The sequence below is a fragment of the Mirounga angustirostris genome, unplaced genomic scaffold (genome assembly GCF_029215605.1).
Source record: "Mirounga angustirostris isolate CCGP_5_RB_7025 unplaced genomic scaffold, mMirAng1.0.hap1 SCAF_3, whole genome shotgun sequence".
Lineage (NCBI taxonomy): Eukaryota > Metazoa > Chordata > Mammalia > Carnivora > Phocidae > Mirounga > Mirounga angustirostris.
In genome coordinates, this window is record NW_026991711.1 from 58,378,058 (window position 1) to 58,404,832 (window position 26,775).

The following is a 26,775-nucleotide window of genomic DNA, read 5'->3' on the forward strand; positions in this document are numbered from 1 at the left end:
TTCCCCGTTGCTCGTTTGTTTCTTAAATTCCCCATATTGAGTGAAATTGTACACTATTTGTCTTTTTCTTACTGATTCTGCTCAGCATAATCTCTAGGTCTATCCGTGTTGCAAATGGCAAGATTTCATTCTTTTTATGGCTAATATTCCATCATATATATATATTTATATTTGTTTTTCTTTCGTATTTTTTAGATAAATACCTAGTAGTGTGATTGCTGAAGTGTAGGGTAGTTCTATTTTTAACTTTGTGAGGAACCTCCATACTGTTTTCCAGAGTAGCCGCACCAGTTTGCATTCCCCTCAACAGTGCAGAAGGGTTCCTTTTTCTCCACATCCTTGCCAACACCTTTTGTTGCTTGTGTTGTTGATTTTAGCCATTCTCACTGGTGTGGAGTGGTATCTCAATGTAGCTTTGATATGCATTTCCCTGATGATCAGTGATGTTGAGCAACTTTTCATGTTTCTATTGGCCATCTATATGCCTTCTTTGGAAAAATGTCTGTTCATGTCTTCTGCCTGTTTTTTAATTGGATTATTAACTTTTTGGGTGTTGAGTTTTATAAGTTCTTTGTGTATTTTAGGGGCTCTTTATCAGATATGTCATTTGCAAATACCTTATCCCATTCGGTAAATTGCCTTTAAGTTTTGTTGATTGTTTCCTTCTCTATGCAGAAGCTTTTTATTTTGATGTAATCCCAATAGTTTATTTTTGCTTTTGTTTCCCTTGCCTCAGGAGACTTATCTAGAAAGCAGTTGCTATGAAGTTACTGCCTGTGTTCTAGGATTTTTATGGTTTCAGGTCTCACATTTAGGTCTTTAATCCATTTTGAATTTATTTTTTTGTATGGTGTAAGAAAGTGCTCCAGTTTCATTCTTTTGCATGTTACTCTCCAGTTTTCCCAACACTATGGATACATTGCTTTTTAAAATCCAGGTACAGGGACGCCTGGTTGGCTCAGTTGTTAAGTGTCTGCCTTCGGCTCAGGTCATGATCCCAGGGTCCTGGGATCGAGCCCCGCATCGGGCTCCCTGCTCAGCGGGAAGCCTGCTTCTCCCTCTCCCACTCCCCCTGCTTGTGTTCCCTCTCTCGCTGTGTCTCTCTCTGTCAAACAAAATCTTTAAAAAAAAATTTTTTTAAATCCAGGTACATCCCTAAGTGTCACAACTGTAGGTACCATAATAAAGCTTAAAATGTTAGGTTGGGGAAGAGGAGATATTTTGAATATAGGGGCATCACTTCACAGAAGCAACAAAGTATGAATCCAGCCTTGAGAAGAATATGATACTGACTCACAGTGTTGCATGTCACTTCTTTTTTCTGTAGTTTGGAAAAGAAATATGTATGTCCTGTTTGAACTCCATGGATTGCATGATGGTCCTTACCATCATGAACATTCTCTATAGAAGGATCCCTTGTGGGTGGTGGCTTAATCAGGCAGACAGATTACAAAAGAAAATGATTCTCCAAAACCTAAAACCAGGCATGCTGTAACCTAGCCACCTACCATCAATATTGGTGATGATAATTAATGCCTTATATTTTTAAAGAACTTTTTAAAAATTCTATTTTCAGGGCGCCTGGGTGGCTCAGTTGGTTGAGCGACTGCCTTCGGCTCAGGTCATGATCCTGGAGTCCCTGGATCGAGTCCCACGTCGGGCTCCCTGCTCGGCAGGGTGTCTGCTTCTCCCTCTGACCCTCCCCCTTCTTGTGTGCTCTCTCTCATTCTCTCTCTCAAATAGATAAATAAAATCTTTAAAAAAATTTTTTTAAATTCTATTTTCATATATACTTTTTAAGATAGTGTATATAGCCTCAATAGTATCCCTTAAATTACTCATTCATTATTCTCTCCCTGACACTCTTAAAAGGGAGAAAATACAAAAAAGAAAGTTGACAGAACTAAGATTTTAATAGTTACAGTCATCAAATCTTCCATGTACAGAGTGGAGCCTTCAAACGTTTAGATGCTATAATGACTGTTTTTCATCTTATATAATAAAAAGGATACTTGCTATGGGAAATTTGCCAAGGAAAAGATCTTTGAAGCAATAGATATTGAAGCCACGTGATTTATTCAAATCATAATGGTTTGCATCTGTTCACCACTCAATGCACGCTAGGCGTTATGTTCAATGCTTTACCTTAGTTATATAATCCTCTTAATTGCCGTATTAAATATCAACTGAAGCATAGAGGAGTTAAGCACCTGCCAAAAGTCACATGGCTAACAAATGATGGAGCTGAGATTTGAACCCAGGTGACTGGTCTAGTGCCTCCCCACACTATCCTCTGCTGTCTCTCTCACAAATCCTGAATTCAATAAGGAAATCAAATTAATAATATTGCATTTATAATAGTATTTATTGAGTACTTTCTGCAAGCCAGGCATTGTACTAAACACTTCCCCCTATCCAAAACAATCCACAGCCCTCTAAGGATTGAACAGAAATCAGACAAGGACAATCTGATACAAGTAACAAACTAAATGAGCAGCTCTAATTTCTTTCCTCTACAGTTTCATCTTTTGATACTTTGACTTCCATTTTGAGCTTACACTCAGCCCCAGAAATAACCCTCTGTCTTAAATACTCATCCCTCCAAGGATGAAAGTACCTTTATTGTCCCTTGCACGAATGAGACAAGCTAACATGTTCAAAAAGGGAATATAGCTACAATGTGGATGAACCTGGAAAACATGCTAAATGAAAGAAACCAGACACAAAAGATCACATGTTGTATGATTCTATTCATATGAATTACCTAGAATAGGTAAATCCGCAAAGACTAAAGATTAGTGGTTGCCAGGGGCTGGAGGGAGGAGGAAATGGAGAGTAATTGCTTAATGGGTATGGGGTTTTATTTTGGAAATGTTTTGGAACTCTACAGAGGTCATGGTTGCACAACAGTGTGAACATACTAAATACCATTGAATTGTTCTCTTTAAAATGGTTAATTTTATGTAAATTTCACCTCAATTTTTTGAAAAGGGAATATAAGATAAACCTAAAGACTAATATACAGACAGCACAGGACTAGAGAATCCTGGACATCATCAAATCAATAAACTGACCTAATCATTAAATCCATTTTGCTAAGGACACAGACCAACTTCTCACTTCCTGATTTTCAAACTTCCCAGACCCCCTTGGATGTCCCTACTACTTTCAGTGGGTGGGCTGAATTTTTTATGGATGTCCATGATAATTATTAAATGATTTGGCCTGCCCAGGCCAAAGTTATCAGCTCTATCTGACACTCTTCATTATTTCTAGGATGATTCAGTGGTCTTAGAGAAAATACGTTTTGCAGTTACACACTTCACCAATGACAACTGCTGTGCAGTAGGAATGTCCATATATAGTAGTATAGGCCTTGTTTCTCACAGCCTATGTTCTGAAAAGTAACCTAGAAAACCACGTTTGAGGAAAATTCATGTATTGGGTGCTCCAGTAATACTAATAATTAATGTCTCTAACTTTTATACCAGCATGAAATCTAGTGTCTAATCATGCTGTGGAAAATTTGGTGTCCAGTCCCTGCGAATCTGGCTCAGAATGACCTCCAGAGGGTGAAGAGGGTAAAACTGCAAAAAGCCCCAGGAGTACACACATTTCCAGAAAGAGTGTACACAGTTTATGACAATATAGTTAAGAATTTTTTTAAAGGGACACCAAGTTTTATTTTTATTTTTTAAGATTTTATTTATTTGACAGACACAGCGAGAGAGGGAACACAAGCAAGGGGAGTGGGAGAGGGAGAAGCAGGCTTCCTGCCGAGCAGGGAGCCCGATGCAGGGCTCGATCCCAGGACCCTGGGATCATGACCTGAGCAGAAGGCAGACACTTAAAGACTGAGCCACCCAGGTGCCCCAAAGGGACACCAAGTTTTAAAAGATACTATAAACCCACTGTAAATAAAAGAGTATGGCACCACCATTCATTTGGAAAAATAAAAATAGAAAAACTCTGGTCCCGCATCGGGCTCCCTGCTCCGCGGGGAGCCTGCTTCTCCTTCTGCCTGTCTCTCTCTTTGTCTCTCATGAATAAATAAAAAAAAGAAAATCTTGAAAAAAAATAGAAAAACTCTGAAAAAGAGCAATGAGAGACTAGCCCCACTAAATTATAATGCCTCAATAACTTATGAGTACTGAAAAAAAAAAACCTAAAGGAACAGAACAGAAAGTCCATAGTCTCAAGAACACGTAGGAATTCAGTATTTTACAAAGCTGGCACCTCAAGTCAGTGAAGTAAAAATGAGCAATTCAATAGATGATGTTGGGACAACTGGATAGCCACCTAGAAATTAAAAGTTGGATCCATATTGGGGAGCCTGGGTGGCTCAGTCATTAAGCATCTGCCTTCGGCTCAGGTCATGATCCCAGGGTCCTGGGATCGAGGCCCGTATCGGGCTCCCCGCTCAGCGGAGAGCCTGCTTCTCCCTCCCCCACTCCCCCTGCTTGTGTTCCCTCTGTCACTGTGTCTCTCTCTGTCAAATAAATAAATAAAATCTTAAAAAAAAAAAAAAGTTGGATCCATCACCCACACTTTACACCAGAATGAATTCCAAATGAATCAAACATTTAAATGGAAACAAACGAAATAAAAGATGTGAAAGAATTCCTATATAATCCTGGCATGGAAGTGGCCTTTCAAATCATGCCTCAAGATACAGAATCCACAAAAGGAAAGATTGATCATTTCAATGTCATATAAATAAAAACTTCTGCATAGCAATTAAAAAAAAAAAAGTTCAAGGAAATAGCAAACCTGGGGAAAAAATAGTTGCCATTCATATTCCAGAAAGGGCTAATCTATCTAATCTCTCTAATATAGAAAAACGTAATAAATTCTTAAATATGTGAAGATGAAATAACCAATAACCCAATATAAAAGCAGGCAAAGGATTCAAGCAGTTCACAGAAAAGGAAATACAAAGAACTCAAACATATGACAAGATGCTCAATCTTACTCATAACAAGAGAAATGCAAAGTAAAATACAAAAAACCATTTGTCACTATCATTGGCAAAACTGCAAAATTTTGGTTACACACTATGTCAGTAACACGGTAAAAAAACAAGACATTGCTGGCGGAGTTTAAGCTGTACAATTCCTATGACGGGATATTACACATTGCACATACTCTTTGATCAGGCAGGTCCACCGACAAATATTTAACCTACCCATTTAATCACCCACTTGTGACACACTGGACACTATTCATTGCAGACCTGTTTGTAACAGCAAAAGACTGGGGAAATACCTAAATGAGCAACGATGGGAAAATGATTAAATAAATTGTACACTCAACGTAATGGAATGCTATGCAGCTATAGCAAAAAGAATACAGCAGCCTTCTGTTTACTGATCTGGAAAGAACACCAAGGCATGTTATGAAGTTAAAAAGCAAAGTGCAGAATAATGCAAGCACTCCAGTCAGGCATCCCACTCTTCGAGTCTCCTGGGTCCAGGCACCGGACAGGTGAGTGAATGAGATTTCAGGGGCTGGCCCCTAGCTGTCGAGCCACTCCCAGCTTTTGGATCTTTGCAGCTGAGGTCCCAGATACCAGGAAGCAAAGACAAGCCATTCCTGTATTCCTAACCCACAGAATTAGCACAATCAAAGGGTTGTCTTAAGCCGCCGAGTGGTCAGAAATTTTGCTATCCGGCACTAGTTACTGGAACACATGGTTTGAATTCCAAAATACAAGGTTCCTGGCCAAATACTGGTTCTCCTTCAGGGCACTCCCCACCTACCTGAGGTTGGAAGAGGCCAGATGACTTCTGGCTAATGAAAGGTAAGCAGAAAAGACATTCATCCCTCTATTCATTAGGGTTCAGCCAGGAAAACAGATGCCACACTAGATACTTAATAAGGCTCATTTAACATTGGACCTTGGCATAACAAGTGTTAGAAGGCCGTGAAAGCAAACAGGTGACACAGACGTAATAAATACCTGGGAAAAGCTGCCACTCTTTGGGCTGGAAGCCAAAGGAAGATGCTGCAGGTATCAGAACCTAGGAGGTTCGAGGAGGAGCCCCGGGAACTGGGAACCAGACCTCTGAGGAGGGGAGGCTGCCTGCCTGCTGCTGGTGGGCCTTCTGTTTGTGCCCAGAGGAGCTGGAGGCTGAAGCCAGTGCTGCTGGGAGGGCACGGGGCCCTCGCGGGATGGCGGTGAAAGGGGCACGAACAGGAAGGCGCAAGTGTCTTCTTCGCTGCCCTGCCCTCCAGCACTCCTGCTGACAAGCCCAACAGGGAGTGGGTGGGCCAAGGAGATGAGTATGTGCAGAATCCCAGGAGGGGGGCTTTGGAGCCCAGAGACTTGCAGCTTGAAGCTGGTACAGTCACTTCCAGGCAGGAGCATTTAATTTGCTCTCTTCCCCTGCCTTAGAGATGAAGGGGGCACCTGCTCTTATGGAGATGTCATATGCCTAGAACAGTGAGCCACCAAATGGAGATAAGCCCCCTAGAGTGTCCCCCACACTCGAGGCAGGCTCTAGGGGAACAAGAAACAAATGTGTGAGGTGTTAGGGGGCACTGGTCTTTGGAGGCTGTTGGCTCAGGCAGCAGCCCCTGCCCTGCGCTGCCCACGCGCTGCACCTGCGCACCTGGCTTGTTTGCAACGGGCCCAGCCCCAGCCACCTGCACAGACGCAAGAGGCTGGAACGGGGGCGGGGGGGGGGGGATAGTTCTCCAGGGAGGTGAAGATGAGAGGCAAGAGTCAGCTCACCCATGCCTCAACCCGATCTGTCAGGGGTACCAGGGAGCTAACGAGAGCCCTGAGGGCATCAGAGACAACACTCGCATCACACTGAGGGCCTTGGGAAACTTGACCTAGAAACTAACATTGAGTGCTCTTGAAAGGCAAGTGGATTGGGCTTTCGACAGAAAGCAATGGAAAGAGAGCTAAGAGCAGGGGCACAGGTATGGGTGCCAGAAGGCATAAGAGTTGACCAAAGAAAGAAGTAGATAGGGGGCTCGTTTGGACCCAAAGATAGCCTCTTTTTTATGTTATTATCATGATTAAGAAGAACTAACAGAGAGGGCTCACTGCATGCTCTCTAAGTGCGCTCTTGTGGCTGATGGTGCAGAAGACGCCAGCGACCACAGCATAGCAGAGAGAGCATGGCCGGGGGAGCCCAACTGGGCCCAGGGTGACCATGGGAGCTGGGACAGTCATTCTTGACCAGGGACTATCCACTGGGGCTGGGAAAGGGGTACCGGAATCTCCAGGAGGGATTTCCCCAGGTCCTACACCCTTTTCCTGACCACCCTTCCCAGGAACTTGCTCTCTCTCCACCAACACCCTTGATAATCATTGCCAGGGGGAGCCTGTCTCTCTTAGGAGAAACTAGGACCAAGAGAAAATTGCTTCGGCAACAATCACAGCATATCCGGAATCTCTGCAGCCCACAGAGTCTTGCCTGAATGTGCCCTGCTATGTCCCTGCTGTGCAGAGAGAAATCTGGGAAAGCCTGAGGCCCGGGGTCAAGGTAGTGGTCAGGTTCTGGAGATGAGGGCCAGCCAGAGCCAGCCCTCAGCCTTTTCTGCCAGGGGTTCGTACCCCTCCCAGGGCGGAGCTCTGCCATCTCTGTATTTTATTAAATAAGGTGCCATTTCCTGGCACCTGGGGTCTATAGGAGCCAGCAGGTCTTTAAGTGAAGAAGGCGCTGGGTGTGGGGCCCACAGAGCCACCATGTGAGGGATGAAGGCTGTGGAGTGCCCACTGAGTGGGTGTCTGTCTAAACACAGCAGCCCCTGCTCAGCCTGGATTGCCACCACCTTTGGGGAATGTGGGCCCAGAGCTGCCAGATCTTACCATTTTGCAAGACAAACTGAAAAGCTGGAACGTCATGGGAAATTTCCCAACTATATAATGTTGACGCAAAACGTTATGAAACGTGGGTCAATTGCTGTGTGCATTCAGCTTTCAACCTCTGCCTCCCGTCCTGCTCTTCGGTGGAGAAGCGAGTATTAAACCTGTGGAGTTTCTACAAATGTCAACAGGTAAATTGCAAGTTATGGATGTATCCCAATGCTCCTTAAAACTTTCAGTATCCTTCCATTTGTCCAGTTCATATCTGGAATATGAGCTAAAAGACACTTTCCTAGCAGAATCCAGAACATGCCAACCACTCCCAAGGCTGGTAGTGCTGTGGTGTGTATAGGGCACAGTGGTCGTGGCCCCCGGACGTGAGAAACAGTAACTCCGCTTACAGAGATAGCTTCTCTGTGCTTTGTTTTCCTCTGGAAAAGGGACATACTGAGGGGCGCATGGCGGGCTCAGTTGGTGGAGCATGAGACTCTTGATCACGGGGCTGTAAGTACACCACGTTGGGTGTAGAGATTACCTAAAGATAAAATCTTTTAAAAATAAAATAAAATGGGGCGCCTGGGTGGCCTCAGTCGGTTAAGCGACTGCCTTCGGCTCAGGTCATGATCCTGGAGTCGCGGGATCGAGTCCCACATCGGGCTCCCTGCTCAGCGGGGAGTCTGCTTCTCCCTCTGACCCTCTTCCCTCTCATGCTCTCTGTGTCTCATTCTCTCTCTCTCAAAAAATAAATAAATAAAATCTTAAAAAAAATAAAATAAAATAAAATACACCCAAACGGGTGTACTGAAAAGACCCACCTCATAATGCAGTTATTGAAGAGTAAATGAGTTAAAATATGCAAATACTTGGAACAGCACCTTGCACACTACCAGCGTTAGCTTTATTTTTAGTCAGGACATCCCAGCCCGCCAAAAAGCCAACCTATGAGTCCTCCAGCCAAGGGCCAAGGGCCTATCGATGATACCAATCTCTTGCTTCCAGGGACATAGAGCCATAGCAGGGCCAGACCTGGCCTCGCTCTCACCCCACACAAGTACCAGGCGCAGACACACCCATAAGGGAGAGGGGAGAGGTGTCCACACCCCTGACGACGTCCTCTTCCTCCCATCAGATGAAGTATGAAGTCAGTAAGCTGGTGGATAACCTTAGAAATACAAAGTAGAAAGCAGATTTAGTCATTCTCCAGATAGCTCATCCCATTTCTTCCTAAAACACGGACCGCCAAGCCATTATAATAAGGATTCAGATCTGCCTGACAGACCAAGTCCTGCTTGAGTTGCAGCATCATGATGTAGAAAAAGCCTGGGGCGAACCCATCTCTCCATATCAGTATCCTATCTGGAACCTGAATATCAACAAACACTTGCTGAACACCCACTATAATCAAAGTACTGTTCTCAGTCACTGGGAATTGTAAAGAAAATAATGGTACCTGGTTCTGCAGAAGCTTATCCGTTCCCTGCGTTAACAAATATTTATTAAATTCTCACTTTGTGCCAGGTACTGATCCAGACACTAGGGAAAGAGCACAGCACACAACAGATCACAGCCCAGCCTTCTGGACCACAGGATGTCGGTAGGGGAAGGGGCAGGGCAGATAACAAACAAAGAGTTAAGTAGATTAAATAGTAGAGCAGTTGGTAACAAGCAGTGTAGAGAGAATACAACAAAGAAGAGGAGCGTGTGAATGGAGGACGAGTATACAGAATAGTAGGAGATGGTGTAGTAACCCTTGTGAGCCTGCATGGCGCGGGCCGCCATGGTGGGTGGGGAAAGAGCAAGGAGCCTTCAGCAGACGTTGGGTAGACCAAGCTCTGGGGCAGAATGGAGAAAAGGGAAGAACCTCAGGGACTGCAGCCGTGAGAGCCAAGGGGAAGGTGTCAGGTACTCCAGCGAGCATCCCTTGAGTCAAAAAAAGGGACCACAAGTTCACTAACCACAGACCTCTCCTCTGGGGTTAGCAGAGCACCTGGTGGCCAGGCAAGAAGGGGGCACCGAACTGGAATGTGGCAAATGCCAACCCTGGGCCCCCAAGATCCCACACGAAGCTAGGTGACCCCCTCCGTTTTATTTCATAAGGACCTTCAAGCTCCCTGACCTCTCCTCCCAAACACCTGGGCTCCCCTAGGGAAAAGCGGGGAAGGAAGAGGAGGTTGTGGGATAAGCATGCTATCCAGAACGGAACACCACACAGAGGCACGGTTCCATTCTTCCAACTGGACTAGGCTTTATTCAGGCTAATTTCCTCTTGCTCCCCAGCCAGTGAACGCTCAAGGGAAAATCAGATCAACAATAGATGACGAAATTGCATTTTCTTTGTTTGGGGGTAGAGGGAGGGAGAGAGAAAAAGTGGAGGTCCCAGGGTGGGTGGAGGATTGCAGGAGTTGAGGCATTAGAGAAAGTGAGCTAGAAAGCCAGGGGTCGAGGTCAGAAAGGGGATGACTGAGGCTGAGATGCAGGAGGGCTGGCAGGTCCTGGCAATGATACTGTGTGACGGACGCCGGCAGGAGTCGATGCCTGAGATGCCCTGGAGGACCAGCTCATCCACAGGGAGACCGAGGCATTGCAAGACTCCTGTGTGTGTGGTGTGCATTTTATCAGGAGACAAAATCACAAGCGAGTCCCACTTTGCTCAGGGGTAAAATGAGCTCCCAAGGACATGAGTATTAAATGGAAAGCAAAGGGCCAAACAGGCCCTAAGCACTCAGTAAGGGTCATCTATTGTCATTAAGACCGCAATGAACTGGCTCATAAATCAGTTTTAGTCTTTTCCCCAGAATTTTAGTTCTTCCTAGCGTTGGCAAATACTCTGCTTTTTTGTTCATAAAATATTTTGTACATAGGAACAATGCAGCACACGTAAGCCCGCAAATACACACGTGCATACTTCACCCTTGTTCTTTAAAACCAGTAGACATGGTCATGCCCACCGATTTCAGGGTTTTAAGGGATGGCTGAAATTATCTGCTCAAGTCCCTCCACTCCTGCTCGAAAACTTACAGAAGAGGAGACCTGGGCTGGGCGAGGCTGGGACTGGTCTAAGATCACTTGGTTGTAGAGTCATAACTAGAACCCGGGGTCTAAACTCCTCTCCTGTTTGTACGGAGGCAGGCTTTCCTAAGCGCCTGGACACAGCCACCAGCCGAGGTCCCTGAGAAGGTCCCCCTCTGTACTCGAGCGGCCGGAGCGCCCGCGCTCCGCTGGGGTCAGCAACCCACCTCACCGGGGTTCGGCAACCGCTGCCCTGGACGGGGCAGGACTCGTGCGCCGCGGCCGCCTCCCGCGTTCCAGTTTGCGGGGAGGGAAGCTCCCTGGCACGCGACGGGCCGAGGAGAGGGCGCGGGAGTGGCGCGGGAGTGGCGCGGGCGTGGGGCGGGCCTGTGGCGGGCGGAGGCCGGGGGCGGAGACTGCGCGCCGCCCGCGTGGGAGGGCCTCAAAGCCGACCCTGCAGACTCGCGTCCTCGCGCGCGGCGCCGCAGAGCTCGGGCGGTGCGGACGAGGGCCGGTGAGCCGCTGCGCGCGGGCTGCCCGAGGAAGCGCGTCGCCAGCCGGGCCCTGCGCTCGGCCCCCGGGGCCAGCCGGGGGCGCGGCGGCGCGGCCGGGCGCCGAGCGTGTGTCCTCGCGGCCGCCCGGCGCGGTGCGTCCATGGGCAGCCCCTGGAACCGCAGCGACGGCGCGGAGGGCGCCCCGCTGCCCTGTGACGAGCGTCTCTGCTCGCCCTTCCCCCTGGGGGCGCTGGTGCCGGTGACCGCCGTGTGCCTCGGTCTGTTCGCCGTCGGGGTGAGCGGCAACGTGGTGACGGTGCTGCTGATCGGGCGCTACCGGGACATGCGGACCACCACCAACCTGTACCTGGGCAGCATGGCCGTGTCCGACCTGCTCATCCTGCTCGGGCTCCCCTTCGACCTGTACCGCCTCTGGCGCTCGCGGCCCTGGGTGTTCGGGCAGCTGCTCTGCCGCCTCTCGCTCTACGTGGGCGAGGGCTGCACCTACGCCACGCTGCTGCACATGACGGCGCTCAGCGTCGAGCGCTACCTCGCCATCTGCCGCCCGCTCCGCGCCCGCGTCCTGGTCACCCGGCGCCGCGTCCGCGCACTCATCGCGGCGCTCTGGGCCGTGGCGCTGCTCTCCGCAGGGCCCTTCTTCTTTCTGGTGGGCGTCGAGCAAGACCCCGGCATCGACGCGGTCCCAGACCTTAACGGCAGCGCGCCGTTCACCCCCTCGCCCCGCACCTGGCCGCCGCCGCCGCCGTCCCCGCCGTCGGGGCCCGAGGCCGCGGAGGCCGCGGCCGCCGCGGCGCTGTTCAGTCGCGAGTGCCGGCCGAGCCCGTCTCAGATGGGCGCGCTGCGCGTCATGCTGTGGGTCACCACCGCCTACTTCTTCCTGCCCTTTCTGTGCCTCAGCGTCCTCTACGGGCTCATCGGGCGGGAGCTGTGGAGGAGCCGGGGCCCGCTGCGAGGCCCGGCCGCCTCCGGGCGCGAGAAGGGCCACCGGCAGACGGTCCGCGTCCTGCGTAAGTGGCGCCCCCTCTGTTCCAAACACGCCAGCCCGCGGTCCAGGCAGCGTCCCCTTCCCCTCGTCTCCCAACGCCTCTTCTAGCTACAGTTCCTTGTGTCATTTTGCTCCAGCCTCCACCTGCCGGTCCTGCCCGTCTCCAGAGAAAACCATCTCCAGTCCTCTGATAGTTCTGGGTAACCCCAGGGCGCCCCCGAGGAGTGTGGTATTTGGTGGGATGCCTGGGTCCGCTAAGCCGCTGGATCCGTGAGCCGGGCTGATCCAGGATGGGGAAACCAACCGCCTGTCTCTGTTAGATGCCATAGATGTGAATTACTCATAGTACCTTTGAGAACATGGGGTAGAGCGCATTAAGCTAAATTAAAAAACAAACAAACAAACAAAAACTTAATGTTAAGTTATCCTGCAGGCTAAAGTGAACCATGCCCATATCAAAACAAAAAATTGTGCTGGAAGGAAGACTGCCAGAACAGCTTGTTAGTAGAAATTTCTCCTTCTGGTTTATGTCCAGCCGTGATAACGCATATATGCAGTTTTAAAGCAAATGTCGATGCTGTTTGCAGCCTGGTAGTTGTCCTGGGGTGGGAATCAGCTAGGTAAAAGTTTATTTAATTTGTTTGCTGTTACTTATTATTTCGGATGGTTTCTCGGCGGGGGGGAGGGGGGCTTATTTGTTTTCGGATGCTTTAGCTAACTCTGGTGCCTGTGTCTTGTTTTACAGTGGTGGTGGTTCTGGCATTTGTAGTTTGCTGGTTGCCTTTTCACGTGGGCAGGATCATTTACATAAATACAGAAGATTCTCGGATGATGAACTTCTCTCAGTACTTTAACATTGTAGCTTTGCAACTTTTCTATCTGAGTGCGTCCATCAACCCGATCCTCTACAACCTCATTTCAAAGAAGTACAGAACAGCGGCCTGGAACCTGCTGCTGGCCAGGCAGTCCAGACAGAGAAGTTTCTGCAGAAGCAGGGACATGGGGGGGGACACAGGAGGAGATACTGCTGGCTACACAGAGCAGAGCACCAAAGTACAGACGTCGTCGACCAGCATGGCCAAGCAAGTGGCTTCCTCCCACAACGCGGGGACTTCAGGGAAAACAGGTCTATAGGGAAAGAAGGACTGCAAGTGGGCAACTGATGCCGTTAGGACGAATTGGGAAGAGTGGTCAGCATTTTGCAAATTGATCGGCAACTTTGTCAGCATGATTTTTTTTTTTTTCCTTTTTAAACCAAGCTACGCAATTTAACCACCTCCCGGCATACCCCTCAAGGACGTTGATTTCAGCCTCGGGAAATCCCACAACACAAAATGTGCTCTGGGGAGGTTTTCTAAGTTTTCGTTCTGCTAGACTTTGGAAATATGATTGCTCATTTTCTGGTTAATAAGTCATACAGAGATGCTGTCATGAGACTTGTCTCCTCTGAGATCAGGGGTGTATTTGTATTTTCATGTTCTGGATATACATGTAATGGTGCATATACAAGGAGCCCAGGATAATTAGAGCTTTTATTCAAGAAATTATTTAATGCCTACATAAGGTAGCAGAATTTTTTAGAAGCAAATGAAGGGAATTGTGGGTAAAGGCCAACGTTCAGGGGTCCCACCTCACTCCTGGCTGAGAACAAATCATAGAGTTGAGGGACAATACCGTCTTTTTTTGTTTTTTAATTTTTTTTTTTTTTAAGACTTTATTTGCGAGAGAGACAATGAGAGACAGAGAGCATGAGAGGGAGGAGGGTCAGAGGGAGAAGCAGACTCCCCGCCCAGCAGGGAGCCCGATGTGGGACTCGATTCCGGGACTCCAGGATCATGACCTGAGCCGAAGGCTGTCGCTTAACCAACTGAGCCACCCAGGCGCCCGAATCTGCAGAATTTCTTTTTTTTTTTTTTAAGATTTTATTTATTTATTTGAGAGAGAGAGAATGAGAGAGAGAGAGAGCATGAGAGGGGGGAGGGGCAGAGGGAGAAGCAGGCTCCCTGCCGAGCAGGGAGTCCGATGCGGGACTCGATCCCGGGACTCCAGGATCATGACCTGAGCCGAAGGCAGTCGCTTAACCAACTGAGCCACCCAGGCGCCCGACAATACCGTCTTTTGGAACTGCTGTGCATCAGCAAGGGTGTTGCCACCCACTTGTACCCGAGACTGCCCCCCGGGCTTGCCCAGTGCCATGGCTTCAAGGCAGCGCCCCGGACACGGAAGCCTGAGGGCAGGGAGCAACTGCAGGGCTTGGCTTCCCTGCAAAGTGACTGCTAATGACATTTATAAAGATCGTTATTGTGCCTTATTTGCCTCAGCTTGGTGGGATACGTATTACCATCATTCCTGTTTTACTGGTGACGAAATCGAGTCTTCGATGTCCCAGGGTGGGTGTGAGTCTGAGCGCCAGTCTTTAGATTCTTACCCATTCCCGCCATGGGACGCTGCTCTTACTGCAAAACACAGGAGTCAATGGATGTAATCAGGGCTGAAAGAGAATGTGTCCGCCTTTCTGACCAACAACTCTGTCCCTGTTTTGTGTTTTACGGTTTAAAACACAGACCTGTTTTCAGAGGGCTGCTGCCCGCACCCCAAAGGGCCGCATTGACTCCACCGTCTGTAAGAATGGCGCCCCCTGCAGGCGGGCAGGGCACAGAGTCTCTGTTGTAAACTACAGACGGTGAATCCAGAGTCCACTCAGCGTGCTGACAAAGGTCTGTCACTTTTACACTGACCAACCAAATACAGTGATGCCTTCAGGTCCCCGTGAAGGGTCCTGACACCCTGGTCCTGCCCTCAACTGGGACAGCAGAGAAGTCTTTCGTCTGCATTGTGTCTCTGCCAAGTGGAGGGACAAGCAGATAGTGGCTGCTTGGGGCGGCCGTCCCCAGACTGTACATGGCAGGTATTTGGTGATTACTTGCAAAAAGGACTCTGTGGAGTCACCACAGCACGTACCACATCAGAGGTCCCAAGTTGTCGCACCCAGCTTTCCTTGACTTCTTTTGTCCCAGAACAATCTCCCCATCCTCCCTCCTCAAGAACTCTGAAACCTGGTGGACTGAGGAACCCTGTTGGAGCCAGCAGGGTTCGCACAGGGGGGACGTGCCAGCCTTGTGCCCCGGCCACTCCTCGGCTTGGTGGCCCTTCGTAGGGGTGTGCTGGAGCTGATGCCGCACAGTGTCTCTGCTCGTGGGGGTTTGTCTGTGGGGCAGTCAGATGAGGCCTGTTCCCTATGGAAGGTCATGGTTAGGAACCTTACTGATATCTTAAGTGTAATAGAGCTATAGAAGCAAAGACCTGTCCTTTGAGCTTTTTCGGTGAGATTCCAGAAGAGAGGGATTTATATCCCACTTCCCTGTGACCTAAGTGTGTTCCCAGGTGTGTGGGAGTGGGGAGGGTCCCCCTTCCTTCACCACTGGGTGCCTGAGGTGGAGGGTCTGAAGCCCATCCCTCCTGCAGGTCACTGTGCAGTTGTTTCTGAAGTGCTGGCCTCACTCATTAATGGACTGTGAAATCAGTGGACTCTGTCACTCTTTTTTTTTTTTGTAACAGGAAGGAGTGGGGCAAGAACAGAATAGAGAAACCAGGCCTTCACGTGTGGTAAGGGGAACTGTTATGTTGTAAAACTTGTTTCAACTATTAGCCCGTGTCTTTCCTGGTTCACAAAATAAAATGTGTTCTTACTGTGGGTCGTGGTCAAGAATATTTGAAAAATTGTTCTCAGATCTAAAATTGTTCTCTACCCCAGCAGAAAGCGTCCTTCTGTAACAAGAGGGGGATTCCTCAGAAGACCCAGGATGGCTGGTCAGGGATCATTGGAGAGTGTGGTTTTCGGTCCTGGGCCCCCCTCCCTCTCCCCAGGGGTGGTGTCATCAAGGCTGTTCCCCAGGGCCACTCCCCACACCCTCCACGTGCTGGCGTCCCTGCAAGGTTCTCTTAAACCCTCTCTGCTGTCTGCAGACCAAAATGCTTTTGTTAGGTGAGGCATCAGCCTTGGGGAAGGGTTTGTGTTTCATTCATTCACATGGCAAATATTTACCAAGCGAAGGCTAAGTGTATGACCGAACATGCTAGAAAGATAAGTCCATGTCATGGCATCCAAGTCAATCTCCTTTCTAATGGCACTATCTTGTTTGAAATGTGTAATCGTGTCATCCAGACTAACCCCCAGATTTCGCTCACAGGGTAATAAAATCACCTACATCAGATGGGCATGCAGAATATCACGGTGGTGTTACTCACAGAGACATACATTCCTCCCTTTTCCATATGTGACATTTCCACTTCTGAGGAAATATTCAAAGAAGCTATTGCACAACACCTCCTGGGAACCTAGAGTCCCCTGCACAAGCCCTCAATGGGACATGAGAGGGCAACATGTTTAATGTTTGAACACATCCCCTCCTGACCATTTCTACTCCTGTAACAGTAACACTCACCAGCATGTGAAAGCGTTGGGGACATAAGTGTTCATGGTTGTGCAGGTCGAGTGTTTTAAGGGGAGCTTTGAAAAGACTTTCCTTAAACATAGATGCAAGGCAGTTTTTCATTGTGAGCCAACTTTTTTTTAAAAATGTATTTATTTGACACAGAGAGAGAGCAGGAGCAGGGGGAGCAGCAGAGGGAGAGGGAGAAGCAGGCTTCCCTCGGAGCAGGGAGCCCGATGCGGGGCTCGATCCCAGGACCCTGAGATCATGACCTGAGCTGAAGTCAGATGCCCAACCGACTGAACCACCCAGGCGCCCTGTGAGCCAACTTGCTGAAGATTCTGAATTCTTAAATATTACGTAGATGGGATCGGCTCTGAGCCGCCTTCCGAAGTCAGCATCCTGTCCTGGGAGCGCGGGAGCGTCTGTCCATGCTTGGTGGCCTGGCGCTCAGCGTGTCCCGTGCTCTGCGTAAGCTATAAGGAAGTGACAGAGACAGACTCTACCTGTCCCCTTCTTAGGGAAACAACCCACACTTTTTAAAGAATAACGGACGCCTGTGTAAATAAGGGCTAAAAAGTGCCAGGCGGACCAGGAGAGCCGAGTGTGCACGGGCCGCGGCGCGAGGCTTTGTGTGAATCTCTCTCATAGCACCCAGCATGTTCCCTGGCAGGTGGCTGGTTCCCAGGGTTTGAAGACAAACCGTGTCTTATTCCCCTTGGCATCTCCTGCCCAGGGAGACAACATGTGTTGAACACCGGCCGCAAGGGAGGGGACAGAGATGGACAGATGGCTGCGATGTGTGATCTGAGCTACCAGACAACACAAGGGAAGATGCAAAACATCAGCGCCAGGGCTGAAGGGAGTCGAGGAGGGGCCTCCGAGGGACTGGGGGTGGGGGACGGAGGGCACTGATGTCCCCAGGGGCTGGAGCCCGCAGAACAGACCGGGCACTGCTGGAGGAGGCTGAGCCTGGGAGGCCAGTTGGGAGCAGTTACTGACTGTCACCCAGGCGTAGCGCACTTGTGAGGCAGAGCGTGACACCAGAGCAGTGACATTACCAGGGGCAGCACCTCTGGTGGCCAGGAGCCCCAGCAGCATCGTGGCCTCAGAGCGGCCAGCAAGCCCCAGAGCCGGGCGCTGCCGCCTGACCTTCCGGCGCCCGTAGCAACTCCTCCCCGCGGGCAGCCCGGAAGGCCACGGTTTGACGTTTCCTTTCCCCCGGTCTTTGCAGGGAGTGTGCTCGTCTCGAAAATGTCCCTAAGAATTTCTACTACTTGTGAGGATATGGGGATTTAAAAAAAAAGAGAGAGAGAGAGAGACTATTTTATTATAATGGTTATGCTTGTTCGTAACTGTAACGTAAATAGAAGAAAACCTGATCTTTGTTTCTGTCTTACTTGAATGATAATTCATTACTTTGTCCTTAGAGCGAATATCAGCTCCCTTCCCATTGGCCGGTCAGATTCTCTACAAGCGTGGTTCTCAAACTTCAGCCTGTGTCAGAATCACCAGAGGTGTGTTCGGGCACAGGGGACTGGGCTCCACCCCCAGTTTCCGATTCAGTGGGTCTGGGGTGGGGCCCGAGAACTTGCATTTCTCTCAAGTTCCCAGGCGATACTGATTCTGGTGGTCTAGGGACCACCCTCAGAGCAGCTCTGCTCTAGATTGTGCTACAGAAAATGTGATCCACAGACCGGTGGTATCAGCATCACTTGGGATCTTGTTGAAATGCTGATTTTCAGGCCCCACACCAAACCTTCTAAATCAGACTCTCCATTTTAACAAGATGCTCAGGTGATTCCAATGCACATTAAAATTCGAGTGGCATTGATCCGGAGATTGGAACTGTAGCATCAGGATCTCTGAGGATTGGACGCAGATGTAGCTCTGAAAGCTCTCCAGGTGGTTCTAATGTGCAGACAAGACTGTGAATGATCAATAAGATCTCCCTTACATCAGTCTTTTCCATTCTCACCCTATCCCACTTCCCCTTCCCGCCCTTTTCCATCCTTTTCCTGTATTTACCCCAGGATAAAGGAAGAGATACAAAGATAGTGAATAAAGATACTAAAGTTGGGTTTGGTGATGGACTCATATGGAAGTCTTTTATGTTCTGGCAGAAACTCACGACTGTGGTCCAGTAGCGACTCCCTGGTACCTGAGCCCTTCAGTCCCCTGAGCCTCTCCCTGTGGGTGTGGCCCAGCCACCATCAATGCTGACATCGTCCTCGCTGCAGGCCAGGCTGGCCCCAGCCTCTCCATGGCTACTCATCTCAGTAACCCCGCCTCCACCAGGTCTTCAGATCTTCAAACATGTTCTGTTTTTCTTTGACCTCAATACCTGGTTTGGTTCCTTGCCCTCTTCCTCAGTTCCTCCAGGACAGGCCTGCTCAGCTCTTCATGGCCCTCTTGGGGTCTTGAGTTCTTTTTTTTTTTTTTTTTAAAGATTTTATTTATTTATTTATTTATTTATTTGAAAGAGAAAGAGAGAGAGAGCATGCACAAGTGGGGGGGAGTGGCAGAGGGAGAGGGACAAGCAGACTCCCCGCTGAGCAGAGGACCCAATGCAGGGCTCGATCCCAGGATGCTGGGATCATGACCTGAACCAAAGGCAGACACTTAACTGACTGAGCCACCCAGGTGTCCCTGGGGTCTTGGGTTCTATCCCTAATTCCTTGACCTCATGTCACTATTACTCTGTGGGTAGCCCTGGAGCTGTCTACCTGTCGCCTCGGATTTCTGCTGGGTGCTTGGTGTTGAGATCAGCCAGAATTGCCTTTGGGGTGGATGGGCTGTTCTCCAGGTCCCAGTGAAGAGGTGCCTCCTGAGCCTTGACTCTGATAAGCCACAACAGCTTGTTTGACCCTTGAGAGTCACTCTTGGTCTCCTACCTTCCAACACTATCATGACTGAGTCCCTAAAACTCAGGGGCTGATTGGATACAAGAAGGGTCTTACCTCCAATATTTTAAGCCTACTTAACTAGGAGAACATTGGGGCTCTGTGAAAGAAACAGGTTGTCAGAAGTAGAGGTGATTTAGCAGGGGACGATAATGAAGTCCATTTTGATTGCTCTGTTTGCACTGAAGCCATCCATCTGTTGTTTTTCCACAACCTCTTGGGAGGAAGTCCCGATAGTCAAATACCTTTAAGACATGCTGCAATACCACGTAAACCCCATTTGACCAGCTTCTTTTTGCCTTTTCTTTCATATATTAACATTCCACAGAACACTCCAATTTGAAATGCTAGAGGGAAGTTTGGGTGTGAAATCAAGGCCAATAATAAAGATTTGGGAGTCCAGGTTACTACCTGATGGTCCCAGCGCAGGCTCCAGAAGTCACTGAAGCAGGCAGAAGAAGCAGAAAAAGGAAAAGCGACAAACATGAGACAACCCAAATTTGAGGAGGATTGGAGGCCATAGGGTCACACACCACAGAGGACACAAAGAAAATAAAGTAAGGTTGTCAGATGAGATGCAGGACTCCCAGTTCAACTGGAATTTTGGATGAACAACGATGATTTTTTTTTCAGTATAACTTTAATATATTAAAAGTATCATTCATTATTTATCTGAAATTCAAATTTAACTGGACACTGTGTTTTGATCTGTTAAATCTGGTAATCCTAGGGCGCCTGGGTGGCTCAGTTGGTTGGGCGACTGCCTTCGGCTCAGGTCATGATCCTGGAGTCCCGGGATCGAGTCCCGCATCGGGCTCCCTGCTCAGCGAGGAGTCTGCTTCTCCTTCTGACCCTCCTCCCTCTCATGCTTTCTGTCTCTCATTCTCTGTCTCAAATAAATAAATAAAATCTTAAAACAAAAACAAAAACAAAAAACCAAGTCACCATTTAAAAAAAAAAAAAAATCTGGTAATCCTAGAATGAGGGCAATGGAAAGGCCACAGGATATGGCAAAAGGAAAGAAGCCGGAGAGCCTTTCAACAGAGCGTTGGGGCAGGATCCAGACAATGGTAAGTTACACAGGAAACGGTTGCTGAGCAACAGGGTTTAGGCTGGTCCAGCCTCGGGGCCGCCGTGTGCAGGGTGTCCAGAAGCCAGCCCGTCTTGCTGTGTCTTGTGCACAACCTCCCTGCGGCGGCTGCTGGGTAATTGTAACCCACACTGATGTTTTTTAAATCACAAAACTGAAGAAAGAAGCATCTGATTCCAAACCTCCTGGAACGTGGTGTGTAATAAAAATGTGTTGGACCGAGTAAGTTAATTTATATATAACCTGCTCCTGGGTGTTTATACATAGACAATTTTGTAAGGCTTTATTGGTTTGGGGTTTTTTTCTGCAAAAAGGACTGAATGAAATAAAATAGTCAAATGACTGATTAATTCACAATGAAGGGGATTCTCCTGAAAAACTGTAACTCTGTATGACAACTGACACCATGGAGGATAATGAACTCATATTTTAATGTATGCAAATCACCTAGCACACTGCCTGGCATGTCCTGGGACTTGATCAAAGTTCCTATGTGCTTATGGAGGATACTATACATTTTGGGCAAGGAGAGAGACTGATTTTTTTTTTTTTTTAAGATTTCATTTATTTATTTGATAGAGAGAGACAGATAGTGACAGAGATAGCGAGAGAGAGCACAAGCAGAGGCAAAGGGAGAGGGAGAAGCGGGCTCCCCGTGGAGCAGGGAGCCCGACGTGGGGCTCGATCCCAGGACCCTAGGATCATGACCTGAGCCGAAGGCAGACGCTTAACCGACTGAGCCACCCAGGTGCCCCGAGAGACTGATTTCTTAAAAACTTAGTGCATTGCCATTATTACAATAGAATGTTCAATTATATACTCATTGCAACGTATATATAATATATAATAATACAATGTACTTGGTTCGCACCGTCGGGCATGCAGTAATCCTGTCAATGTAAACTAGCATATTGTCCTCAGTTCATATCCTACTACCTTTCACTTGTTAGGATCAGTCTTTCTCTCTGTCCAAAATGTGTGGTGGCCGCCATATGCACACATGGCAGGGCTGCTTATGGAGCAGTGATGCGGTCAGGTACAGTGAGTTTCCTCTCAAAATCAAAGCCCTGTGCACGAGGCTTTTAGAGAATATTCCCAAGGTATCAACACACTCGGCTCTTCTTGGAAAGTCAGGGCTTATTGTCTGTGGCATTGAGAACAACTGGGGAAGACTGTTCTTTTTTCTCCAACAGTCACTGCCACTGCTTTTCGGATTTGACAATGTAGTGTCTGCCTTTTTTCAGAGAAGCAAAGAAAGGTAGAGTAACAGAAGGAAATGGGCCTTCCTCAATAGGCAGGCAGATATGATGCTTTCAAAATTTAAGTGGAGCTCTTGCAAGCATTTGTTTTATATAGAGACAGTATGAAGAATGACACATATGCTGGATGGAGTAGCTTTATGGAAGGTCAAGCATTTGGCTCTCTGGTACATTAACAGATTTCTATTGCATTGGTTTCATTTGTCATTCTTAAAAATGTCCTATCTTAACAAGAGCCCTTGGCGGGGGGGGGGGGGGGGGGACCCAGCAGCAAATGTCTGGCATCTTCACAGCAGCTTGACTATGGCATCACATTTACGAGTGAACTGATGGAAAATAGTGAATTTTATTATGATTTTTGGTTTGAGGATGCCACAAATTTGGCCACGAAACATGGAGTTCAAGTGAAACTTTCTGGGAAGTTCTACAGGACTTGCTAAGTTAACCTTTGAGGTTACTGTTCTAAGGTGGAAGAGGTTGGTGTTCTCATGGTGGAAGACATTATTCTGTAACTCCAAGAGAGTTCCCAGGTCAGCATCTCAAAGCCTTCACATGAAGACATGGGATCTCAGAGAAACACCATGCCAACATGTAGAAAATGACTTACTCTCTGTGGAGCTTCATTGTCAGAGGTTCAAGTGCAAACAGAGGGAAAGAAAAAGAGCTTCTGTCCACAATTTATGATGCTCTATTATCTACCTGTTACTTATGTAATTTTTCCTAATGTTTCTGTTCTGCTTAAGGTCCTGTGGTTTCTTCCTAGGATGAAGACTGAGGAGCATGAATGTAAGCATCACAAAACATAGCCCAAACATGGACTGAACAGAGGTCAAGTCTTGCGGCCTTGTGGCTATAACTTAATACAGAACATGACCTGGATTTCATGATAGACACATATATAAATGTGTCAGAGCATTCCAAAGCTAATTCAGAAATCACTGAAAATGTCTAAGAGAATGTTTTAGGATGCCTTTTGTCAGTTATTAGCAGGTAAAGCTGTGGGATACATCCAGGCCACTTAGTCATTGAAGGCAAATTTGCCTACAGGCCTCCCACTAACCTGTTAAGTCACTGACCACTCACCTGTAAATGGCCATGGTCTGAACTCACACATGTCCTGTGTTCTCCAAGAAGAGAGTATTAAAAATGCAGAGTTTCATTTCTATGTGATTCCTTCAGGAGGCACAATGGAGGGGTTGAAGTCATCTGGGGCATGACATTTATGATCATTGATCTAATGACAAGGATTTGAGTCATCACTTCTTGGAAGAAAAAAATGTTGAGGACGGAGGGGGTAAGAGGGGAGGAAAATAATTTATAAAATGTAATGAAGTGTCTGACTTCAATGCAAGTACAGTGTGTTTTAAATATATTGTTAAAAATCTGTAATGGTTGCTTATATAGTGTAAGAAACCATGTCCTCACCTAAAGAGGATTTCGGTGTAGATTTTGTCTTCATCAATGAGATGTAAATACATAAATTACTTTTACTGTTAAATGGAAGAATGGGCCATTGTTGCCTCCCGCACGTAGCTGCTGCACGTGTCCCTTTGTTGCGCTCACACCCTAACTGCGCCATCAGCTTTTTAGCAGATGTACGGTAAGCACTAATTTCCAGGCATGACAGAACCCGAGTCCACAGACACTGATAACTGATTTGTCTGGTTTTCCCTATTTTCTTTTTTTTTGATAACCAACATCTATCGTGTCATCTTGATTTATATACACAGCCAGGAAAATGGGTCTTATTGCAAAAATAAGTTTTGTGGTTTACCTAGGAATAATACAGAAAATATTGCTTTTAGGTGAGGACATTTTTCACAGTTTATTTCAATCTAATAAAATGTGAATTTTGTTTGAAAAACAAAACAAAAGAGAAATACTGCAGATTAACTGTCTAGATCATTTAGATCACTTTAGGTGAGGTATGTGTGGTACACATGCCAACTAAGAACAGACAACTTTTGTCATAAGGTGGATGATGTAAATGTGAGTATATTACATTTAGCCTGTTGTCAAGGACCTCATATGTATTGTTTTTGGAGTATGCAAATATCATCTTCATTTCCTCTTCCTTCTCAAGGCACATTAAACTAAAGAATCCTCCAATCCGAACATACTCTTTATTTAAATAAATTTGTATTCCAAAAAGAACATAAGGCAATTTACAAAAATGCCCAAAATAAGATAAAAATTAAGTTAATGGAGAAAGTAGGAAATAAATACAAATGAGGGTAGATAAAATAAGATTATACCAGGGATAAAGTGAGGACACAAAACTCATTCCGGTGTCTGGTTAGGAAGGTTACATGATTCACAGCAGAAAGGAGAATTTATCCCGTGGGTACTCCAAGATGACATCCTGTAAGTTAGAAAACTATGTCTTCAACAAAAATCTTTACAGCAAACAGTACTCAACTTCACGGGGCTTTTTCTTATAATGACAAAAATTACTCCACACCTGGAAAATGATAAAATGGGGGTTACTTGTCACCATTTTTTTTTTTAATTAATAGCACATACTTGATAGAAACAGTGTCAATTTGTAGCCCTGCAGGTGAGAAGTTACCTTGCAGAAACTGATAAAGGATCAGGATTTTATAACCCAGTGGAAAAGGTGTTACAATTCAGCCTGAAGAAAGTTAACCGGGAATACTGTGTTGAGGGGGTTCAGAATAAGCCACCCCAGAATGTGCTAATTTGGCATGTGGATTATTTTGAGCTGAAGATAATCAAGGCCCAGCAGTCTCAGGAAAAGCTTTTTACTACTTCTTAACTACCTAAAAAAATTAGAAAGGGGGCCTATACCAGGAAGAGAGCTATTACCAGAGAACGCTTTTTCATTTGAGCGACTTACCTGCATGGCAGGGCAAACATTTGCTTCCCAAACATTTGCTCCTCTCATCTTCCTGTGAATTGTCTTCCTCCCCTTTAAAGCCCCAGACCTCTATCCTTTTCCTTAGCTCAGGATGGTACATAAGTCTCAACTGCCTGGCTGGCTTTGAGTCTCATATCTTTGTGGGGCTCCCTTACACATATAATTAAAATTGTTTTTCTCTCGTTAACGTTAATCTGTCTTTTATCACAGGGGTGGGAGGGTTCTCAGCCAAGAACCTAGAAGAGTAGAGGAAAATTGTTTTTCTTCCCCTACAGTATTAGCTATTTTACTTAAGAGTCCCTTCCTCTCCAAGTATTTAAATCTCCACTCTTCAAATACATGCCAAACTAGGTCTCAATGAGATCACGAGAGGTTCTCTGCTATTGGCCAAATGAAGGGGAGAGTTAACTGAGCTGTATCAGTCAATCATTCATATTGCCTGTGGCTGCTTTCATGGCATACGGCAGAGACTGAATGGTCCCCAAAGCCTAAAATATTTACTCTCTGGGCCTTTAAAAAAGTATGTTAACCCCAAGTCAAATAAAACTTTGATACTTATGCCTTAACCAGTATGGAAATTTTGCTTTTTAACATCAGCTAATGTTGGTAGATAATGTGATACCCAAAACTACTTGGCAGAAGCTATTCTACAGAGGGCCAAAATACTACTGCTAAACACCAGAGACTCAGAATCTCTAGCAGCCGGCCTGTGGAATCGGGGTTTTAACATAGTCTCTGGGTGACATTTACTCATGTGCAAGTTTGAGACCTGCTGGAGCCCTCTGGTTCTGGCCAGCGGTTCTGTCCGGCTTCTGGTTCCATAGGTCTGAAGTAGGGCCCACGATTCTGCATTTCTAATAAGCTCCTGAGGGACACTGATGTTGATGGTCCGAGGGTCTTCATTCCCTCACCTGTAAAGCAGAGAGGACAAAAGTCTGAATCATAGCCTTTTGGGGAGTATTAAATGAAGTAGTGTACACTTATATCCTCCTCCCACATCTTTCAAGTGATACCGTTTGGGCAAGTTACTCCATGTCTTGGTTCCTCTAAGTAGTGATAATAATAATGATACCCACTTAAGGCTGCTGGAAGGTGTTAATAATATGTGTAAAGTACCTAGAACATAGTAAATAGTAGGATACTATTGTTACTGTTACCATTACTGATACTCCATCAACTCCCTCTCTACTCTCTCCCGTTTGGTCCCTCTAGTGTCTTCTGTTGATTTCTAACACGTCTAATTGCAGAACCTCTTCAGGGGTGCTGATTGAGAAATATTCAAACCAGTCCAGAGGGCACCACACAAATGGGGACCCAAGAGTGGCAAGGATATGGCCTGTGGTGGCCGGGCCCACCTGCCCAGCCTCTGTTGGGTGGCCTTGTGGCAGAGCGCCTCAGGACAGAGCGGGCAGCAGGCTTGCCAGTCCTTCCCACCTCGTGGGAGCACAGACATTCCCAAGGTTCCTGGGCATTCTGACTTTGTAGCACACCATCTATGTGGCACCAACTTTTCTTTTCCGAGGACACCATTTGGGACAATATACGGTAAGCCTGAGAAGTCACTTCTCTTCAGCAGCACTGCCCTCCGTAACAAAGCGAATGTTCTGTGAAGGGTGTCTGGATTTTGTTTCAGGCTTCTCTTTGCTTCCTTGGGGCTTAAGTGCTGCCAGGAACTGCTCTCTGAGAATTGTTTGGGAAACCTTAATTTCTGGATTCAGGGTGGTGTTTATGGTCACATCTTCACTTGAAATGACCAAATTAGGGCCAATCCTGCCACAAGGGTGTACCAACCACCAGCAGTCCCTAGCAGTCCTGCAGCCACCTTCTCTCCAGGCCTGCAGGACACAGTCACTGGTCACGATGTGCCTTCCAGGTCGGAGAGCA

General features: G+C 47.2%; 1 protein-coding gene across 1 annotated transcript; it reads left to right on the forward strand.

Moving 5' to 3' along the window:
* Positions 1–11,097: 11,097 nt before the first annotated feature.
* MLNR (motilin receptor) lies at positions 11,098–14,331 on the forward strand. The gene is made up of 2 exons (XM_045867530.2): positions 11,098–12,350; positions 13,074–14,331. Exons 1-2 carry the CDS (start codon positions 11,483–11,485, stop codon positions 13,460–13,462), a joined length of 1,257 nt encoding a protein of 418 aa, XP_045723486.1. The 5' UTR covers positions 11,098–11,482; the 3' UTR covers positions 13,463–14,331.
* Positions 14,332–26,775: the final 12,444 nt, after the last annotated feature.